The 23,764-nt window shown below is 42.8% G+C and overlaps 1 protein-coding gene and 1 long non-coding RNA gene across 5 annotated transcripts in view; one reads left to right on the top strand and one right to left on the bottom strand.

Annotated features, from left to right (window-relative positions):
• Positions 1-23,764, bottom strand: part of LOC133477769 (transcriptional enhancer factor TEF-1-like) — a 70,401-nt gene that overhangs the window by 25,500 nt on the left and 21,137 nt on the right. For 2 of the 4 annotated variants that reach the window (XM_061772893.1, XM_061772894.1), the window contains exon 2: positions 10,385-10,732. In XM_061772893.1, coding sequence (XP_061628877.1) covers positions 10,385-10,589 — 205 coding nt within the window. In that variant the 5' untranslated portion in view covers positions 10,590-10,732. Of the gene's footprint in view, positions 1-1,528; positions 1,691-1,808; positions 1,846-10,384; positions 10,733-23,764 lie in introns of those variants that run through there. The other 2 variants (XM_061772895.1, XM_061772896.1) reach the window with 2 other exon arrangements.
• On the top strand, positions 7,593-14,796 carry LOC133477771 (uncharacterized). Its single transcript, XR_009788471.1, has 3 exons — positions 7,593-8,349; positions 8,987-9,073; positions 14,710-14,796. It is a non-coding gene; the product is annotated as an uncharacterized LOC133477771 (long non-coding RNA).

Below are 23,764 nucleotides of genomic sequence, written 5' to 3'. Positions count from 1 at the left end.
TCCTTTCAGAATTTCTCTTTCACCTATAGGTCACATCCTACCTGTGGGGCATAGCCACTAATCACATTATACATAACACCCTCAATTTCAAGTTTCAGCCTAATCACTCAATCTGATACTCTTTTCACCTCCAAGACATTCTTAGCCAACTCTTCTTTTAAAATAACCCCGACGCATTTTCTCTTCCAATCTACACCATGGTAAAATAATTTAAAACCTGCCCCTAAACTTCTAGCCTTACTGCCTTTCCACCTGGTCTCCTGGACACACAATATATCAACCTATCTCCTAATCATCATGTCAACCAACTCCCGAGATTTTCCTGTCATAGTCCCAACATTCAAAGTCCCCACATTCAGTTCTCGGCTATGTGCTTTCCTCTTCTCTTTCTGCCGAAGAACCCGCTTTCCACCTATTCTTCTTCTTCGACTTCTACCCACAGTAGCTGAATTTCCAACGGTGCCCTGCAGGTTGACGGCGCCGGTGGCGGACGTTGTTAACCCGGGCCACGACCGATCCGGTATGGAATTCTTTGGATTGATGCTCATATTTGCTTGGCAAAGTTTTAAGCCGGATGCCCTTCCTGACGCAACCCTCTGCATTTATCTTTGCACTGGCTTGTGCCCCCCACAGGGCTGCAAAAGGAATATTCCACCCCTGTGAAACAGAGTGAAATTACATTCGGATTTGGCCTGTTTATTCCAAGTCAGGTCTTTATATGGAGCATTTTCATTCAGTTTGGGCTTTTAAACTGATTACAATAGGAACAGAAGGCTCCATGTAAACCAGGCTAGTCTTGCAGCTCTTTATTCTGTATTTCAGACCCAGGGGGATACATATCACAGAGTAAAGAAAAACGATTTCATCGAGAAACAATAACAACCATAATAACAATAACAACAATATGATTTAAAAGCAAAATGTAAAATATATTGACTAATAAAAAATAATAAGGGCGGGCCTTATTTTTCATGATTTCAAAGGCATTAAAAAAAACAACAATCTCATTTATCGTGTCTGTGTGAAAAACATGGACTGCGGCGCAAACATGTTTCCTTCGGTTAAAAGATAGGCAGAAATTTTCTGTCGTCTTAGCAGTTATTTGACTTCTTTCCCCAGCCCTACCCTGTATGCATATTACAGTACTTTTTCCTCATATTTCCAGGTTATGAACAGCGATCAGTTTGATTGTGTTTTTAAGCTAGGTTGTTGTGGCGTAAGAATACCGTAATAGTCTTATCTTTTGGCCCAAATGCTGCTCATCCGTTCTGAAGGGTTCACATACTGTATTATGCTTTGCCTCAGAAAACAGTAAATGTCAAAATTCCATTAAATAACCAAACTTAACTGTTGAGAAGGGGTTTTGCTATCAGTGTTTATGCATACATTTCAGGCATATTGATACATCAACTGTTGAGGATGTGTGTTGCCTTCAAAACATTTACATATCGCCTCATCATGTGAAAAGTGTGAGCAAACATTGCAACATCCAGCAGACAAAACAGCAACACGATTTATTTGGATTTACCTGATAAATGTGAGTGAGAGATCCTATTCACGATGCACAGCAGCTGTTCACTCACTGTGCCTGTTGTTGAGCAGGTGGTGTGCAGTGGCTTTATCATAGCATTTCACTAAAGCAGCTGACTGCTGATGCTCAGAACACAGATGAGGATGAACTGGGAAAAGGCTAAAGATGTCCAAAAAGCAAAAGAAGATAAAAACTTCAATGAGACTAAAAGGTCACACACAGTAGTCGTCAAAATAGACTAATAGATGACTAATAGATTTTGGCCATGTAGCTTTACCTCGCAAGGTTCTCCAGCAAGATCCCATCAACTGAGTCTGAGAAAAATAAGTACTTCAGATCCAAGATCTTAATTTATTACATATAGAGGCCCTGAACTGAAGCAGCATCATAAAGAATTCACTAGAGAGCACTCTGCATGCAGAGAGAAGGGCAAGAGGGAGTCACAGCTGGTGGCAGCCAGCGGACCATCTGCTCATTATTATATTAGTTCAAACATACACACACACACACACACACACACACACACACACACACACACATACACACACTGTTTTCCATGTATCGTGGGGACCATGGGGGCTCTTTGGCACTCTCTTGTGGACAATGGCTGTAACGGTGCACCTTTCCACCTTCACATTGGGGGCCCCATTTCAACGCTATATGGTCAGCTTGGGGTGCATCCTTGTCTGCTGTGGTCATCACGATACCCCGCCCTTTTTCTCCAAGGACACTTTGCTCGTTGTGTTGGCCAGAGAAAAGTGCTTCATTAGTAGCCCGCTAACGGGCTTCTTTTCCCAGACACTTTGCACACACACATACACACACATACAAACACACACTGCTACTGAAATTTGAGGACTCACTGAACTTGAATTTAATAAATCTTTTATTTACATTGTTTCACACTATTCAGAATGCATTTTACTTTTCCGGACCTTGAGAGCTTAAGGTTCTGGCAGTAACACCTCTCAAAGTCACACTTCCTGGCAGGTGAGGTGATGAAATCACTTGTGCTTTTTCACTGCCTGCGAGTCTCAGTGGCTACACTGTGTAGCCACTGAGACTCGCAGGCACCACCACCACCACCACCACCACTCTTGCGTGGTGGTGCTGATGGTAGTGACTTGCCACCTGTCCTAATTCCATCTACGCCATCATTCCAATGTCATCCGACAACGGTGTCTTCAAACTTTGCTTTATCTCTAAATGACCCCGCTGACTCATTGATCCCACCACTGAATGATGCCCCGGCAGCATCCAGCATGGTCCCGTACTCTTCATCACTGGTGTCAATAAGCTTTTTCTGGTGAAACTATTTAAAGTACATCTTATTAATGTGACCAAACAATTGTAAAAAATATATGTATAATAAAATAACCCACTATCTAGGTACATTTTGATTTGATCCATGTTCTGGCCTTGAAACTCATTCAAAGGCCATAAAAACTTTGCTGACCAAGGCAAGGTGCATAGTCTTCTCGGGGAAACGATACAATGCACGATGGACTGTTATGTCATTCCCAAGAGAATTATCCAGCTGGTCCATCTCAAGTGTCCATCATGTTTAACACGGTCGATAAAGTAGCTATTTGCTCATGCAGCCTGGAAATGTTCCACCACAAAACTTTGGACACAAAAGCTGTCGAAATCCTCGGTGTGTGTCATGGCTCCTGGTCTTGTAGAAAGGTATTGGTTGTCTCTGCCCAACAAGAAGCTTTATGGCCCACATCAATTTGTGTGTCAGAAGAATTGGAATGGGATGGTCTCACTTCCCTCCTGGTGATCATCCTTGAAGTGACTGCACAGATTTTCGTTACTTCGCAAGGCACCCAGTCCACATCTGTATGGGCATCAGCAGTGTCTCTGGCTAAAAATGGAGATTAGGGCAACTTCTCCCTCACACCGCCAGTTGAATCTTGGCAGCTCAATCCAGTCTTCGGCCGAAAGGCTTTTAGCAAGGGACTTGAAGTGCACATTTCACATTTGATTGCGATACATGTGCATTTTCTGGACATCTTCAGTGAAATGCATGAGGGTGGGGGCAGTCCACCAAGACACATGGATGTTCCATAGTGCTAAAAATGAAATCGACTCATTCCACCAAAAATGAGGTGTATGTTGAAGGAGACTTGCATTTTGTCTAGCTCTCCAATGAGCTGCACAAATACCATGGAAGTGGAAAAGGAACCATAGTCGGAGAGGGTGGCGACAGCACGGTGGCAGATTTAATGGGAGAAAGTTGATCCAACACAGCGTGAAGCTAGAGTGGCTAGGTAGCCAGCAAGCTAAGTAGAAGCAGGCTAGCTGGAAAGGCAGCAGCTTGAACTTGTCTATGAGGATTTATGGCTTAGACGGCAAGCTCAAAACAGAAGGGGGTTTTAGAGGGCGATTCCGAGCACTCGTGGCCTCGCTCGCTGTCATATTCGCATGTCGCCTTGTCAGTTTCAGCCATCTACAGTACATGTACTTCTGAGGATCATAACATAAATAATGTTCAAACTGATTAATATATATTTTTGCAAATATTCTCTCATTGGAAATATGCTCTCATTTAGAATTTGATCCCTGCAACACGTTCCAAAAAAGCCGGGACAGGGACAACAAAAGACTGGGAAAGTTGTGGAATGCTCAAAAAACACCTGTTTGGAACATTCCACAGGTGAAGCGGTTAAGTGGAAACAGGTGAGTCTGATTGGGTATCAAAGGAGCATACCCGACAGGCTCAGTTGTTCACAAGAAAGGATGGGGCGAGGCTCACCACTTTGTGAACAACTGCGTGATCAAAAAGTCCAACAGTTTAAGACCGTTTCTCAACATACAATTACAAGGAATTCAGGGATTTCATCATCTACAATCTATAACATCATGAAGAGATTCAGCGAATCTGGAGAAATCGCTGCATGCAAGCTGCAAGGCGGCACTGCATCAAAAACCGGCAAGGCTATTGCCATATGGGCACAGGAATACTTCAGAAAACTATTATCAGTTATTGAAAGTTATTGTTTTTTTTAGAAATATTCTATCATTTTAAATTTTGATGCCTGCAACATGTTCTAAAAAAATATGGGACAGTGGCAACAAAAGCCTGGGAATGTTGAGGAATGCTCAAAAAGACCTGTTAAAAGAAGCTTCCCCGAATGGTTCAGCTGTTCACGAGCAAGGATGGGGCAAGATTCACCACTTTGTGAACAACTGCGTGAGCAATAGTCCAACAGTTTAAGAACAACATTTCCCAACATACAATTGCAAGGAATTTAGGGATTTCATCATCTATGGCCCATAATATTATCAAAAGATTCAGAGAATCTGGAAAATTCTCTGCACGTAAGCGGCAAGGCCAAAAACCAACATTGAATGTCCATGATCTTCGATCTCTCAGATGGCACTGCCTTAAAAAAACAGTAGTATTTTGTAAAGGGTATTGCCACAAGGGCTCAGGAACACTTCGGAAAACTATTGACAGTTAACACAGTTCGACACTACATCTACAAAAGCAAGTTAAAACTACCATATAAACCGAAAGCCATATATCAACAACACCCAGAAACGCTGCCGGATGGCTTCTCTAGGCCTGAGTTCATCTGAGATGGACTGACCCAAAGCGGAAAAGTTTGCTGTGGTCTGACGAGTCCATGTCAAATCATGGACGTCTCGTCCTCTGAACCAAAGAGGAAAAGGACCATCCAGATGGTTATCAATGCAAAGTTCAAAAGCCAGCATCTGCCCAATTCTCGAGAATGCCACACTGTACAAACCCAACTGTCTGGAACAGTTAGCCCAGACAGTGACTACTATCTTGTTATCTTCCTGCCACATTCACGGAGTGAACACAAAAACACGAACACTTCAACTTCCACCACGATTGCTATGTGCTCTGAGACATTGTTTTGTTTACCTTACAGGAGTGGCAAGGAGTTAGGAGTCTCTTTAATGTGATACATGCATCGCTCTCGATAACATGCTTCATCTTCTTGTGATTTTATAAGGATATGCCTGTCTTAGTCGTAACATCTTTTATATACCTTTTTGCAGACTACGGTTGTTTTGAAATGATAGACATGCCCTTTTTGGGACTATTTATGGCTTGCTAGTCACAAGCATCTTCTCCTCCATGTTGACAGAAGTTTCGCAGAGTAGCCAAAAGGATAGAAAATAAAATCAATGATCCCCTTTTTCCATATCGAGCTTTAATAAAATATCAATCAAATCAAGCTTCTCTATATATAAATCAGCACTACTTGCACATCCGTGAAGGCACCCTTAATGCTGAAAGTTACATACAGTTTTTGGAGCAACATATGCTGCCATCCAAGCAAAGTCCCTGCATATTTCAGCAATATATTGCCAAGCCACATTCTGCATGTGTTACAACAGCGTGGACCATCCGCCAACATACCCCGGACTCATGGCTGTGGTGTCCTTGAGCAAGACACTGATACCCCGAAATGCTCCCCGGGCGCTTCAGCTGCCCTCTGCTCCAGTGTGTTCCACAAACATGTGTATGTGTTCACTGTGATGGGTTAAATGCAGAGGACAAATTTCGTGTGCATGCATGCATGTTCATGACAATAAAAGATGATTCTTCTTCTTCTTCTTCTTCTAGTAAAAGAATGTGAGTACTAGACTGGCCTACAAGCAGTCCAGACTTGTCTCCCATTGTAACTGTGTGGCACATTATGAAGCACAAAATACGACAATAGAAACCCCAGACTGTTGGGCAATTGAAGTTGTACATCAAGCAAGAATCGGAAGAATTCCACCTACAACGGTTCACCAGTTAGTGTCTTTTTTTCCCCAGACGCTTATTGAGTGTTAAAAGGAACGGTGATCTTACACAGTGAACGTGTTACAGGCACCAAATTCAAAATGAGTGAATACTTGCAAAAAAACAAATGTTTATCAGTTTGAACATTAAATGTCTTTGTAGCATATTTAATTGAATATGGGTTGAAAAGGATTTGCAAATCATTGTATTCTGTTTTTATTTACATTTTAAACAAGCTCCCAACTTCTTTGGAATTGGGGTTTGTACAATATCCGTGGTTTAGTGAGGATTCATGCCCACCAATGTTCACCATCCAACCTGACAGAACTGGAGAGGTAAGGAGGAATGGTAGATGATCCCCAAATACAGGTGTGAAAAACTTGTTGCATCTTTCCAAAAAGACCCATGGCTGTATTAGCTCAAAAGGATGCTTCTACTAAATACTGAGCGAAGGGTCTGAATACTTATGGGTGTGATATTTCAGTTTTGTTTTTTTAATAAATCTGCAAAAAATTCAACAATTCAGTTCAATATGAGGTGCTGTGTGTACATTAATGTGGGAAAAAAATGAACTTTTAGCAAATGCAGTATAAAAAAAAGAGTGAAAAATTTAAGGGGGTCTGAATACTTTCCGTACCCACTGTACTTCTGTGCTCTGTTGAGCATAGTTTATTTTCTACTGAAGGTATTATAAACTGTCAAAAAAAATACATCCATCCATCCATTTTGTGTACCGCTTCTCCTCACTACATGAAAATGAAAACTGCGTGCTGGTTTTCACGTCACAAATATGTTTTCCTGTTTTTTACCACATCGCAATACTGTGAAACCTCGAAAGAATGGAGTAATGGGGGCGGAGGGGAATCGGCAGGTATAGCTTTTTTTTTTTGAGGACATATGCACCCACATTACTGTACAGTACAAAATTATTATGTAGGTTTGTTTGTGGCCTAACGGTGGCCGACTGGTTAGAGCATCAGCCTCACAGTTCTGAGGAGCGGGGTTCAATCCCCGGTCCCGCCTGTGTGGAGTTTGCATGTTCTCCCCGTGCCTGCGTGGGTTTTCTCTGGGCACTCCGGTTTCCTCCCACATCCCAAAAACATGCATTAATTGGGGACTCTAAATTGCCAGTAGGTGTGAATGTGAGTTCGAATGTTGTTTGTTTGTATGTGCCCTGCGATTGGCTGGCAACCAGTTTAGGGTGTACCCCGCCTCTTGCCCGATGATAGCTGGGATAGGCTCCAGCATGCCCGCGACCCTAGTGAGGATAAGCGGCTCAGAAAATGGATGGATGGATGTTTGTGGCCTAAAACGCCTAGTGCAGTACAAAGTTATTGTAAATAAATATAAGAAAACGCTTGAAAATGTTTGAAAGTTTCATATTTTATTCAAACTTACCATGCCAATGTGCTTGGCCATGGTGGCATTGTTGACGTACAGTACTCATCATTGAAATTTAATTGTGATTTCAATTTTGGCTTCTAACAATAAAAACAAAAAACAAAAAACGTTATAATCGAAGAAAAACAATTAATGTGCAGCGGCACGGGTTGTGTATTTAGTATGTTACTGCGTTGTTAATTGCACCCTGAATGCACCCTGTGTTGCTTGCAGCAAGCGTGTGACGCATGTTCTTCTGCCTACCCTGAGCTGGCTTTAAGTGGTTTATTGACACCCCATTGGGAGTTTACAGTAAAAATAAACGCACAACAAAAAGAGTTACACACATCGGATATTTAAATACAAGACACATCGCTTTAGAAATCGCCATCTTACGCTATTAGTCAATGGAAAACCCTATTGAAGGTGTACATATTTGTATGTTTCAGACAGGCGATGTTCAGCCAGCTAGGTTTGGGTCCTTCGTGGCTCGCGTGTGCAAGCGGGTGAGCGAGGAAGAAAAGAGAGCTAGCGGCACTGCGAGCGGTCGTGTTGCTAATTAGTGTGACGCAGTATATTTACCACCTGTCAGTTAGGAGCGAGAGGTGTCTGTGTTCCTTTACCGAGTGTGCTTCCATGAGAGGTGTGTGGGAGCGCCACTTCTTTGTTCATTGTAAGTTGGTGAAGTTAAGTCCTTCTGCTACAGATCGTGTTGCGCTGCGTTAGCATTAGCGATTGTCACCTAAATGCCTATTTCTCCATATTTAATGTGCCTTATTTTCTGTGTAGTTTATAGTGGTAAGCACATTAACACCTTAACTTAGTAATTGCTCTCTTCAGTTAGTAATTGTTCTTTGTTTCTCTCATTGTCGAGACCACAACCACATAGAAACCAAACCGGGGTAAACATAGACACATACAAGATACCGCAATCACCCCAAATTCCTTACAAAAGTGGAAAGTTATGTGGACAAAGTTAATGTAGACAATATTGGATGTTCTTGGAAACTGTTGGAATGAATGGACGTTTATTTAATAGCAATACTTAATCGAAATTTGAACTGCCCTTTTACAGTCATTATTCGCACACCCACTATCAACATAGCCTCCAAAACAGACAGGCTAGCTAACATTAGCATTAGATAATGGGAGGGATTTATTTTCAAATAACGAATATTTACACACAAATGGCGTAGTAACACATACAGAGGGACAATATAACAATATCCAAGGCCATATATTCTCTGTAATTTGTGAAAAACAAGTTTAATAAAGTTTTATAGCAACTTTCTTTTACTTTTTTTTTGTAGGTTACTCTAATATGCAGCTCCATGCATGCAACGCACCACACTGCCCCCAAGATGCCAAGAAGCATACAGCAGGAACAACAGATCATGGTCATGGCTTTGTATAAAAAGACACAAATGCTTTTTTCCCCCTGATTGTCTGACATGAAATCAGACAAAAATGTTCCTTTTTTAGGTCAATTATGATTACCAACGTTATTTCTACTTGCTAAAATGCCAGAATATTGTATATGCCAGAATATTGTTTTGGTAGTCAAACAAATACTAAGTTTCTTAATTGTGATTTCAATATCCATCAAAATAATCATGATCATTTCTTTTTCCATAATCACCCAGCCTTACATCTTAGGCAAGTCGCTTTCATGAGCTGTGAGGAATTAGTGTGCTTCCTAGATCCAAATATGTTGCCAAAGGCAAACGGCCTGACAAAACAGCTTTACTGTACCAAAAATGGTGTGTTCCAGACTCCAGACTTGTTTTGTATTGCTCAGAATTAACACTGCCGCCATCTCTCTCTCTCTCTCTCTCTCTCTCTCTCTCTCTCTCTCTCTCTCTCTCGCTCTCTCTCAACTCTACAGCACAATAGATACTACCATCATGACATGGCCGTGACATAGGCACGGGAGGCATGTCTAGTCATATTGTATATCTGTGACCTGGAAATATGTCAGTCCCATTCTCTGCCCGCATTGCTCCACAGCACCAGTAAACAACAGCGGTCAATTCTGGAACTAACAGTCTTTGTCAATGGCATTTTAAGTGAAAAATGGAAACTATTTTTTAACACAATGTTCAGTCCCAATAATCCATTTTATCGGACATCTGCTATATCGGGGTCAGTTTTCTCGAGGTTCTACTGTATATATTGCAGTTACAACAACAACAAAAAAAAGATGCAATGTCATGTCGCATGTCAATGTTTTTCCAAAATCGTGCAGCCCTAACAGATACAACGAGAAAGGAATTTAGGACTAAACCAGTACTATAGTTGAGAGTTTTGTAATGGCCAAATTTCAGCCCCAGGAACAGGTTACTCAGTGTAACAAGCTGAGAGAAACTAACATCAGGTGGCTGCCAAGACTCTCCACACTAATTATTTGAGTGACTACCTTGGTAGGTGCTGTTGTTTTGGTTAGCCACAGAGCTAGCAACAGATTTTAAATGGACTAAGCAATTAACTCTTTTATGTCCGTGTGTGAACAACAGTGTAACATAAATGAACTACCCTGGTGGTCGCTGCATGTAATTGGATGGGAGTATCATAGTAATTAATTAACCAGTTTTTTTCTTCATGAAGGCAAAGGAGGCTTTTGTTTGGGATGACCGATCAAACACTACATTTTATGAATGAACATTTCTCCTGAAGTGATTGAACAACATGTCCTGTTTATTAGCACTTACCATACATCTTTCCTTCGTCCGACAGTATAATCTTCCTTCTTCCGCATGGCGGGTAAATGGCAAGGGCTTCTTGGAAGCTTTGCTCAATGTCAGGGCTCCACACTCCCTCAGGGTCTCCGTCCATTGTCTTGTCCCCACCAGAGTCACTCAGTCTGTCTATGTCGTCCCCGGGACTCTCACTGCCACTCCAACTGCTGCGTTCCATCCTGGCAGCTAATGTTCGGTTTGTGGTCAGTGCACAAGGATAGCCCCAAATTGCTTAAGATCCGAAATATTCCACAAAAATTGGCTGGCAAACCATAGAAAAGAGAAACGTTTCTAAAAATCCCAGGGCAGGTGCGAGGAAGCCTATGGAAACAAGACAAAGGAAATAAATGTTTAAGCTATGCAGAGAAAATCGATAGCTCAAATGACTCAAAATGGTCACTTATCATTGTTATTTTGTAGTTACTATGTCTGGTATGTCAGTACAGTATATCTGCCTGGAGGCAGATGAATTCTGTCATTGCAATAGTATTACAACTAGAATTAGATTTTCAACTTTGTAGTGACAATGAAGGCCAGTTTCCCAATATGGGTATCCTCCAAGCAAGATAGTAAAGGGTCACTGGTGCCCACGACCGGCATCTGGTTCGACTTACAGCAATGTTACAGTTCAAAATAAATGTTAACTTTGAAGAACTCTGAAGATGGATGTTGTTCCTGAACGATAAGTACAACATAGTACAAATGATGACATTCAGCTGACTTGTGTTGTTGTTAAAGCTCATCTACTGTTACTACAAGAGTTTAATTGTTGTTGTTTGTGACACTGAATGAACATGGTTAAAAAAAAAATCCAGCATTGGTGGTAAAATGGCAAGTCGAGTCAGACTGGAGCCAACGGCATTCTGCTGTGTTGTTCTAAGTTCATCTTGTCTGATCTGAATAAGACTCGTAGCAGACATTTTGAAAATCAACAAAAGCACAGGAGTAAATACAAATATTGACAATGGCCCCATTTCACTAAACGTGCACAACACTGTCCTTACATGTCACCTGAACTGATTACAGCCTTCATTGATGCCGTTATTAAAACCAAAATGTCTTGCTATAAATTGCGTCTAGTTGTCGATTTCTACTCTTACTGGATGAATTTACTGTATGGCTCACAAGAGTCCATAAAGAAATCATTTTGTAGTGCAGAGTAGACCACAGCCACAGCTGGAGGCATATTATTGCTTTCTTTCATGAAGAAAAAATAAATTGCTCATTTTCTTCCAACATTACATTAAGTGGAGCAACAAACACTACACATCGCAACCAGCAGATAAGGAGGGGGGGAAATGAAGTGGGTTGCCAGCTGCCTACAATTCTCATAAAATCCCCTCCGGTGAACAGCAGGGTTGGCGTAGTATATACATACACACACACACACAATTGCAGTGCCAGCTCCTTGGGCAAACGTCATTTTGTCAGGGCTCAACTGTTCACACTTCCTATGCTCTGTCCCTTGCCACAGTTTGAATTGTTTTTGTGTGTGTGTGTGTGTGTGTGTGTGTTTTGGTTGGGGGGTGGAGAGGCTGTAGAATAACACTTACATGCACAAATATGCAACAGGAGCATGTACAGGAGCATGTTCCATTTGGCTACATTTAACAGTGTCCACACATTTCAGCAGTGCATGATAACTCAATAAGAACAGACAACGCCGCAAGGGGACATCAGATGACCTGGACTCCCCTAGAACCTGTAATAGATGAGATGTGCTGTTTTTACGGGTGTTTGTCCTGCGGTACCCCTTCCGTGCTCATTCTGTTCACTTCCATTTATGTTTCCTCTCCAAATTCCTGCCCTTAACTTCCATCCCATCTCCTCTCCTGCCCTAACATTTTCCATTCAAACAACAATCCATTCATTCAGCAAGCTGCATGTTGTTTCCATTGCTCTGACACTGTGAGTGACAGTGTGCATACACAGCTGCATGTCTTCAAGTGATAAAACACCCAGTGGACATCACTCACCTCCAGTGGTAGTCACAGGCAAGAAATAGAGGCTTCGGTCAGCATAGATTTAGATGTGTTAGAATATTGATGAGCAAAAATGAAGAGCTGATCATGAGCGTTTAAGCTGCAACATTTAACATTTATGAAGGGATTGACTGAATCAAAGCATATGAATCCCTTTTAAGTCTTCTTTTTAGTTACATGACCCAAAAACTCAGTTCTCATTAACCTATAACAAGAGTGCATTTGACACACATTGTATGCTTCCTGCCCTGATTCACGTCAGAAGACAAAAGAATTTGGAGTCCTTTATAAGATAAAGGATAAAGGTTTTGTTTTTCGCTTGCTGTGTATCATGGAAAAATCCATTCAATTTGGTTGAAGATCTGAATAATGTATATGCCCCGTCTATCTGTCCTCTTTGGGTATTTTTGCATCCATTTTATAACTTAACTAAATTATCCTGTCAGGATCACGGGACTATTGAAACCAATCGCAGCTGACGTAAGCACACTTTAGGTACTGTACACCTAGCACTGATCGGCAGTCATGATTTTTTAAATGTATTTGTCTCATTCGCTTCCTGCATGTAAATCACATGCTAACATTCATAACACAGAGCACATTTTTACCAGCAATGGCCTTCAAACACCTCTCTCAGTGTGAGGAGACATTAAGTTTTTAATGCAACACCGACCCTTTGTTATCTACCTTTGATTTTGTCCACTTAACATATCAGGTTGATATAAGAAATGACTACTGAAGAGCTTGTAATTATTATTATTTATTTTTTTAATTCGTCTGGCATTGCTCATAATGAGGGAGTTATTGAAGAGGGCAGAAAGGAGTTTTCATGAGATTCTTGCATGAGAGGGGCCCAGTAACAGATGGACGCTGGAGAGAAACATTAGTCACACAACAATCAACTCTGACTACTGGGCTTCATACCCTGAGTTACCCCTTGTACTCTGTACGTGTGTGTGTGTGTGTGTGTGTGTGTGTGTGTAAGTGAGTGAGTGAGTTAGTGAGTGAGGCCTCGGACACTCCAGCCAGGACAGCAGGCTTCATGGTCTCAGTGCCAAACCGTCAGCAGAACACACGCAGGGCATCCAGCCACAATCCTGCAGCTGCCTTGGACCCTCACGTTCTCCCTTGGTGTTCCTTTTTCTTCTTGTGTAGCCTACTAGTTTGTTACAGCTTCCCTACAAGCCAAATACATGCATGGGTTTATCTGCATATAAAGCCCATGGCTAAAAGCCTCCATAGTCCATCTTTTAATTATGTAAAATTCTGGTCTCGTTTGCACACTGAGAGCACATAGACACGTTGCAGCAGGGTTCTTGTTGGTACTTATAATATAACAACAAGCTAGTCCTTTCCCCCCATGAGTTCTTCTATTGGACCACTCGACGGCATCCGTTTTAACTGCTTCCAACATGCACACATACAGGTTCTACTGTATAAAGGCGGGTTTTTCCATAATCCACAAAACAAACATTTTTATTCTACTTTTGTCATGCTTTAGTGCTCCCTTGAGAATAAAACCGAATTATTCTGAATATGTAATATTTTGCACGCAGTCAACTTTTGCCTTCAAATCAAGGACCATACTCAGTAGCTGAATATTTCAGTATGTAAGCTGATTCACGTGAGCTTTCATTTGTCTTACAACTTGAACAGTAACATCCTCCCTAACAGATTTGCAAGGCAAAAATCGTTCAGGTACAGCTCATGTTTTTCAAACAGAATTTATCCAAGAATATTATCTCAACCACTGCTGATTTACTGTCTGTCCCTTAACCTCACGTTAGGCTCTGAGGGAGCAAGTTTAACACACATCAAATGAATTTTTCTGTTCTTTGATGCTGTGGCGGTTCTCTGCGGACCATGGCTTCTACTGTAATATAACATTCAAAAACGTCAGGAAAGGCATACTAGAACTTCTGAAATGTATTTGGGTTTAGGGCCCATCCCAATTGTACCACTTAGCCCTTGCCTTTCATCTTAGTCCTTGGTTTTGCGTGTGCATGAGAACGAAGGGGTATCCCATTTAAAAATGACATGCATTTTATGAACGATTAGAAAGAATTGTTAGAAAGCTAAGTCACATTCAGAAGCTACGTAGCTAATGTAGCGTTGCTAATAATGTCGCGTTTGAGTATACTATGATGTGCACTTTCCATATAGTTAAGCTGTAACCTGATCACTCATGCAATGCAGTATGTCATCGGCGTAAAGCTTTTAGCTGTGATTCCCCGTAAACATCCTCGTCTGACATTGGGTTAACTAAACACACATGAGGTCAACGTAATAAATAACCGGACGCCTTTTCCTCCACAGGGACGCAAAAAGGCAACAGTCTTCTTCATCAGCACACAACACTCCAGAACGACAACCCCAGTCCCAGAATGACAACGGATATTCCTGTGACAGTCACAAAGTTTTCTATATTTTCTATTCTATTCTGTTTGAGATATTTTCTTTTTTGTGTGTGTTTACCAATGTTTGGTTATGTGTTTTGTGATGGTTGCTGTTGGTGTTATTTATTGGCCAACGTTAGGCCATAAAGTTTGTCAAAACTTGTATTAAAATGTGTTTTTAGAGTAGATAAAAACAAAATATAGAAATGCATGTACCCTGCCCTTGCAGGAAACATTTATTATAAACAGTTTTAAAATACCAGTCACCTTTATAAAATGCACAAAGACATTCAAATAAAAATAAAAATTAATAATAATAGGAACATTCATTTGACACAAGACGGCATCTTGCAAATGTAAACAATAGGCTTTACACGAACATGATTTTTTTGTGGCAGAACTCTTGGATCTCGGATATATCAGCAAGTTTAAAAAAACGATCACCGATCCGATCACAAGATGGAGCAATGTGTCTATTTACATGACTTGTTAATTTATTGTATATACTTGTGTAGGTCAAATCAACATTACATGACAGAAATAATTGGTGCTAACTTACTGTAATTAAATTACTTTAACAAATACTGTTAATGACATGCTTACTCTAACTTTCTCACTGTCACGGCTATATGGACGGTTGTTGTCCAGAGTTTGCGTCCATTTGATTTTTCCTGTTTTTTTGTTTTGTTTTGTCCCCCCCCCGTTGCGTTGCTTGAACGCGGCATGCTCCTCCTCGTGTACATTCTTCAGGTGTCCGATCAAATTTGTTGTGTTGAAGCATTTAGATGGTGTTCCCCACGACGTACTTCAGTGAACAGACTGCAACGAACTTACGTGTTGTTTGTCTGAGATACCGCAAAATAGTCCAACACCGACGATGTGTTTTTTCACCGACAAGATTGAAAAAACTTTATTGGCCGTCAGATAGTTACAGTACTGCACCACAAGACACGTGACAAGGCTAAAAATAAACTAGCTTTTTGATTCATACACGGCGAAGACGCGGAGTTAAATGTCATGTGCGGAGCCGATCGATGAGGTCATTGATCGGATTGGCGAATTATGACATGAAAGCCAATCAGCATAAAATGCTAATTATCGGCCGATACCGATCAAATCGACCAGATCGGCGTAAAGTCTAGTAAACAATTGTTGTGTCTGACTACGACACAGCCAGCAGGGGGTGACAATGTGTTGTCCCAATTCCTAGGGCCATTTACCCCTTCCCCTTAGCTCGTCAAACGATGGGATAAGGGGATGGGCTAAGGAGTAGAATTTTTTTTACTTCCCTTCTTGAAAATATTTTTATAAGAATACAATTGAGTTGTATAGGTTATAAGTCAAATTAATGGTGGGGAAAAATTTTATCTTTTACCTTGGTCTAATTTTTTTATATCATAAAAACCTGGCTTTTGAACAGGCGTGTTTAGACTTTCCATATCCACTGCACTTCAAATGTAACCAGTTTTCATCTGAGAAAAAAAAAATGGGTGTGTGTCTCGTGGCCTGCCAAAGCATTCAACCAAGAAAACAATAGCAACAATCGACAGCCAGCAGTTTGAGTTCCTTCTTTTTGGTATGTAGCTGCTTATGCTTTTTTCCAAGTACAGGAATTTCTTATCCTCTATTCTTTTGTCACATGGGAGTGATGATCAACAGACATTGTGAACAAGGGTGATGTGCAGAGCTGTGGGATCTGTAGAGGAATAAAGTTGATGAGCCATACAATCAATTTATTGGAAAGTGTAGTGAGGGTAGAATCAGGACAGAAGTGAGTATTTGTGAGCAACAGTATGGTTTCATGCCCAGAAAGAGTACCACAGAAGCATTATTTGTCTTGAGGTTGTTGATGAAGAAGTACAGAGAAAGTCAGAAAAAGCTACATTGTGTAATTGTAGATTTAGAGAAAGCCTATGACAGAGTACCCAGAGAGGAACTGTGGTACTTACTGCATGTGGCAGTCAAAAGTGGCAGAGAAGTAAGTTAGAATAGTACAGGACATGTATGAAGGCAGCATAACAGTGGTGAGGTGTGCTGTAGGTGTGACGAATGAATGAGGGGAGGGGAAGAGATAGTGAGGGTGGAGGACTTTAAATACTTGGTATCAACAGTCTAGAACAACACAATACATACAACATCAAACTGATGTGAACCGTGATGCTTGGAGAAAATCGAGGATATGATTGTAGGCTGCTGATTGACAAATAAAGAAGAAAGCAGTCATGTCCCCACTAAAGGTAGGAATCTCTCACCACCTCACAATTCGATCAGGATGCAGAGGGCTGTTGATGTATTTTAATGCATCTTAAATATAGGGAATATTTTTTTGTTTTCTGTTTTTACTATACTTGTAATGGCTTTTGACTTTGACCTTTTTTGACAGATACATTTCATTCCACTTTATAGACAAGGGAATTGATTTACGTTGCATGTGTGAGCCAAGTGAGGGCTGTCAACTGCGGTCAAGTTCCACACCAGCGAGTAACACTACACCAGAGTGGGAGACAAATTCAAACATGCAGTAAATTGAACGTAAACGAGTTACTTATGTTTTAACATAACTTGTAGTTTTAGCCATTATCTTTTACCTCATCATTTGTCATTTTGTTGACATCATGACAATAAATTGGTTGCTAATCGAATGTAATGTGCCAACTGGATGGTAGAATTAACCGTCAAGGGGTTCTTGCAGTAATTTAGTGTGGTCAAGCCAGCCTCCACTCAAAAAGGGGTCGGGCCGGCCGCCCCTAGTTTTGTGTATGCTAGGCATTACGGTAATAAGCCACCTTCAAAATAAAAGCCTCAAACTAATTTGTGGATATCAATGCATACTGATTTTTTAAAAAGGAACAAAAATAATCCTTTTGGTATCACAAACCAGTCCAGTTCTGGGGGACACTACACCACCCCAGGTCTCCAACAAAAGTGGTCCCATCCAAATCTTATGTGTCATTTCAAAATAAAAGTCTCTCAACTCTGCATATTTCACTGTCACAACCACTTCTTTTAAGAAATGATTAGAAATAACCCAGGCAGCGCGGTGGACGACTGGTTAGAGCATCTGCCTCACAGTTCTGAGGACCGGGGTTCAATACCCAGCCTCGCCTATGGGGAGTTTTCACATTCTCCCCGTGCCTGCGTGGGTTTTCTCCGGGCACTCCGGTTTCCTCCCACATCCCAAAAACATGCATGCTAGGTTGATTGACAACTCTAAGTTGCCCATAGGTGTGCATGTGAGGGCGGATGGTTGTTTGTTTGTATGTGCCCTGCGATTGGCTGGCAACCAGTTCAGGCCGTACTCCGCCTCCTGCCCGATGATAGCTGGGCTAGGCTCCAGCACGCGCACGACCCTAGTGAGGAGAAGCGGCTCAGAAATGGATGCATGTGTCAATCATATTTCTATTCGCCTAGATGTAAATCCGACCTGACTTTCAACAGTCATATCAAATCAATTACTAAAACTGCCTTCTACTGTCTGAACAACACATCCAGAGTGAAGGCTTCTTGCATGTGCCAAGCAGACCAGGAGAAGCTCATCCATGCTTTTATCTCAAGTATACTTGACTATTGTAATGGACTCTCCCAAAAGAGCATTAAACAGCTGCAGCTCATTCAGAATGCTGCAGCTCAGGTTCTGACCAGAGCATAGGTGAGACCATATTACTCCAATTCTAAAGTCTTTACACTGGCTCCCAGTCAGCTTTAGAATAGATTTTAAAGTTCTGATTCTGGTCTATAAGTCACTAAATGGTTTAGTCCTGAATACATGGAAGAAATACTCATGGAATATAAAGTAGGGCTCCGAGATCTACAGACTCAGGTCTAACAGTGGAGCATAGAGTCCAAAGCAAACATGGTGAAGGAGCATTTAGCTATTCTGCTGCACACAAATTGAATAAGTTGCCAACAGAAGTGATGTCAGCCCCAAGTGTTAATGTTTTTAAGTCCAGGTTAAAAACTCTTCTTTTTTCTCATGCTTTTTAGAGCATTTCCACTTTTAAATGATATTTCTTGCACTTTACACTGTTTTAATTGTACTTTTAGTTTTTTCTTTGTTTTTAAATGTTTTTAATCATGTAAAGCACATTGAGTTAGTTTGTGTATGACATGCGCTATATCAATACATTTGCTTTGCTTTGCTGAAAGTATTAGTATTGGACTGTTTAGAACAAGGATTCTGGGTCGAGCCAGGGACTCCTTACAGTGGAGACGTTTTTCCAAGTACCCCCTGTCATAATTCTAACACCAAATACATATCTTTTTGAGGAAAAAACTGTCCGAACCAGCACAACTGTAGCTTGAAGAATATGAATAATAATAAGTTGCTGTTTTCCCCTTTGTTTTATTGCAAAGCAGTACAAGTACAGCAGGAAAATCACGTGCATCACGTGACCGACACTTGACACGCACATGGCACAAATTGTCACCGCGCGCAGAATGCCGTGGAGATCATCTCTCCTGATTGGTCCGTTTTAATCACATGCGGTGATGACGTACTCGGCTTTCACCTTTGTTCCTCAATACCGCCATCCCGACTTTCATTTAGTGGCCGAACATACCACCTATGCCGCCGCCTTCTTGATCAATTTTGCAATATAATTAAACGCATCACCTAGTCATCTAGGTCCATTTGTTCTAGCAGGCACTGTTCCACGGTCGCCACTTTTTTGCTTTGTTCCTTGTTACGAAAAGTAAAAATGGCTACCGGAATTGCATAAAATGCAGAGGAAACTCCACCCTGTGGTGTCCGAGCAAATACCAGCCGCAGCGACACCCCCCACTTGGAGGACAACTGCAGCACATTTTCAAAAAAGCGAGCATGGGTTGTGCTCGAGTATAAAGGCAAACTGCACGCAGGATAGCCGCAGAGACGTCATCGCAGTCGCCACCCGGGCGAGTAGAAAGAAGCCTTTACACTGGCTAAACTTTCGGCTCAATAATTACTGAATCGATTTCCAGCTACTGAGTCGTCTCAGATCATATTTTCGAAATGAGAGAATATCATGCTTGAATAAAATCAACAACAACAAATCGTGATATGTATCGAATTGTTGCTAAAACGAATCATTACACCTCTAGTGTTTAGTTTTTAAATGTAGTTTTAGTTTAGTGATTAGTTTAATCAGTAAACATATTGATTTTCCCTTATAGAAACATAATCTGTCGGTCTAACTACTGTATCTATCTATCTTTAATGTTCCTCCATTTTCACGTGACGTTTTTAAAACGTTCATTTCCAAAACCTCCCAATTCAAGAACCATTTCCAAACGTTAGCATTTTCAGGTTCCAAAACACTGTTCATGTAAAAAAAAAAAAAAAAAAAAGGAAAAATGCCCAAAACATACAGTTTGTTGCAGGCAAACCTTTAAAAGGGAACAGAGTTCAGTAGTGGACTGTGAGGACTTTGGTCAAATGAGGCTAATTGCAATTCACACACCTCTTGTCATAGGTCATAAACAGCAGCCGTGCTGACGTTCTTAAAAGAGCTAAATCAACCAGCCATAGACACAACAAAATGTGGTGGTTGTGCCATCTTACAACACTCCCCCCTTTGATGGAGTGTGAACTGAACACAGCGTCATGTGAGGACACGTATCCTTGAAAAGTCAAAGTGGAGGAGAGTAACATCACCAGCGCACACATGAAAGGGCCAACTGATAAATACATAAACGGGCTTTTGAGGGACAGTCAACATGGAACGGTTTCTATTATTCTCAAATGTTGTTTTACCTTCGCTTAACTGATAATTCAATTGATGATTAATTAAGAAGTCAGATGATGGACCCTACCAGTACTTAACTTGAGAACGATATATCATACATCCATCCATTTTCTTTACCGCTTACCCTCACTAGGATCGCGGGCTGCTGGAGCCTATCCCAGCTATCTACGGGCGGGAAGCGGGGTACACCCTGAACCGGTCGCCAGCCAATGGAAGGGCACATAGAAACAAACAACCATTCGCACTTACAATCGCACCTATTTCGAGTCTTCAATCAACCTACCACACATATTTTTGGGATGTGGGAGGAAACCGGAGTGCCCGGAGAAAACCCACCCAGGCACGGAGAGAACATGCAAACACCACACAGGCGGAGCCGGGATTTGAAACCCGGTCCCCAGAACTGTGAGGCAGATGTGCTGGCTGCTGGTGGGGGCGGTGGGGCCCCCCTGTCGCTCCTCGGGCCTGCTTCCTCCTCTTCTCTCTGTTCCTTGCGTCCCGCTGTGGTCGCCTCTTCCTCTTCCCGTGGGGGAGCCGGGCAGGTCCTTGCAGGCTGTGGGGCCTGTTTTGGGGTTCTTTTCCCTGGCTGGTTTGGCGAGGGTTCCACTTCCCACGCTCAGGGGCGGGTAGTGGGTGCTGGCGGGGGTGTGTGTGTGTGTGTGGGGGGGGGGGGGGGGGGGGGGGGGCTTCGGGTCTGGGAGGGATTGCCCTCTTCGTCTGTGGTTGTCCGCCCTAATGGGCCCGACCTGCGGGAGCCATGCCTCTTAATCACTCACTTAGCACACACTCACACCATTCACTGTACAGGAAGTCCACGAGGTACGACGTACTCGACCTACGACGTTTCGACTTTACGATGCCCGTGCCTCGTCCGCCATTTTGTCCCCAGCACCATAGTGTTTCTGCTTAGCTAGTGCATAGTGCTTGTCTGTGTTTGTGCGCCGGGAGTATCTTTGCCTTTTTCGCCCTCCTTTATTCACACTTTATTCATCAGTAATGGTAAGTACAGTATCTTATTTTTTTTATTTTAATGTATTTTAGTTTCTTTATACGAAGTCTTAACCTTTCCTGCTACGGTCACCTGACCGTGGTCGGGAGACGCAGGGGAGACGCCTTCTCCAGTGCCGAGGTTGTCCTCCTCGGGGTTAACACCCTTCTCTCGTTGCACAGCTGAGCTGGGTGGCGGCAACAATGAAGGCACGAAGCACCGATTTGCTGCTTTAATGGCTTTATTAGCTCCTCTGCACATTCAACGGGTCCTCCGCAAGTCGCCGTCACTTCACTTGCCACTGTACACACTCGCACCTGCGAGCACTCCTTCCTCCTTCACAGTCCCGTCTCACTCACGCATCGACGCACATGCCCACACACACTGAGCTTCCTGTCACAATCACGTGGGACAATACCCGTAACAGAAGTATTTTGACGTAAGTTTCGACTTTAACGGTGAAATCCGACTTCCGCGGAAATTTGGGTTACGTCGCCAGCGTAGGAACGGAACTCATTCGTAAATTGTAGGACTGTATATATTTTTCTCACTAAACACATCTGGGCACATACACATATTAAAGGGTTCCTGGTGGACTGGTATGGGATCGGGAGGGTGTGGGTGTCGGATCGGGTTTCAGCACGCCTGTGCTGTTTCCCGGTCCGTGCGCACTGCCCCTCCGCCCTGCCTGCCTCCCTGGATTTTAAATGTATCACACACACTCCCCATGTTTTAATGCACCACACACACCTATCTCTGGGGGGGCGGTGGGTCGTGGGTGGGGCGGGAGGGGGTTGTTTGGCTGTTTGGCAGTAGTGCCTGGCAGCCCTTCCCCCACCCCCTCGGCTCACTGACCTCTCCAGATTTTAATGCAACACACCACTTGGGGGGCACTGATACACGGGGTAGGGCCAATGACTGCCAGTCGGGGACCTGGCAGTCATAGTAACAGGGGGGGAGGTGGGTCTCACTTACTTGCATGGCGGTGCTCCTGGGCTGGATGACTGCTTGGTGTTGGGGCTGACATTTCATGGCTGCTCCTTGGTTCCCCCCATTATTGTTCCCTTGTCGGGTGGCCCTATTTGCCCTCCTTTCCAACAAACAAGGGACACTCTCCCGCTCTCGGGCTGGGTGGGGACTGGCTGCATTGCGGGCCCTGCGGGTTGGGGAGCGTTTTGCTCTCCTGGGGTTGGAGGGGCATGTGGGGCGGTGGGTGGGGTGGGGGATTTGGCTGGAGGGGTTGCATTGGGTCCCTGGGGCCCCCACTGGATGGCCGGTTGTTGGGGCGCCTCGGTGGGGCCGGCGGACCACCCTGGTTCCCTCGGTGTGGGACGTGTTCCGTCCGACGGGCTGCTCTCGGGTAGACCCCTGGGCCTTATCCCGCCCCTCTATTGATTGGGTGGGATCCTCAGTCTCCGCGGTGCAGCCACAGCAATTACAGGACACTTCTGTCAGTCTTTTTGCATGTAAAACGGTATCAATTCACTTGCATGTATCCACAGACACACACCCCTAGGACTCTTTCACTTGGTGTGGGGTCCCGCACTTACTGCGACGAATAACTCGTGAATATGCAAATCGCTTGTGTATCCCCTCACTAATACTCTCGTTCTGTAGACTTTTATAATTCACATAATTAATGCCACCACACTTCAGTTGTACAGTCGGGTTCACGACCCTTGTCCTGCATGCTTCTTCTCCTGTCCTTGTCCTATTCTATCTTGTCCTGTCCTTCCCTCACAGGGTGTAGCACTACAGCCCCATGCAACACTCATATTTAATGTTTCATTGTTGGAGACAATGTAAAGATTTACTTCTCTCGTCCTGTTTACAATTAGTGCTTTGTCTTTTGTCTTTGGTTCTCTCTCCCTTCTAGAAACTTTGTTCTGTTCGACTCATCAAGTCTGATTCTCATTGAACCTCAATTATAATCAGATCAGAATCAGAATCATCTTTTTTTGGCAAGTATGTCCAAAAAACACACAAGGAATTTGTCTCCGGTAGTTGGAGCCGCTCCAGTACAACAACAGAGAGTCAATTGACAGAGAACACTTTTGAGACATAAAGACATTGCCAAAACCAGTCACTGAGCAATAAAGGGTTGCTAGTTATCTGGTCATGCCGGTACATTTTATTTTATTTTTTTTGACAATTGTGCAAAAAGATGCACAGTCCTCTAGCACTTAGAGCAGTTCGAAAGACTGATATTGCAATAGTCCGGTGCAATGACCATTGTGCAAAGGGCCCCGAGACTTCAAGCGAGT

This window comes from Phyllopteryx taeniolatus, chromosome 5 (genome assembly GCF_024500385.1).
Source record: "Phyllopteryx taeniolatus isolate TA_2022b chromosome 5, UOR_Ptae_1.2, whole genome shotgun sequence".
Lineage (NCBI taxonomy): Eukaryota > Metazoa > Chordata > Actinopteri > Syngnathiformes > Syngnathidae > Phyllopteryx > Phyllopteryx taeniolatus.
Note: the sequence above shows the minus strand (reverse complement) of the source record. Positions and strands in the feature narration are given on the sequence as shown.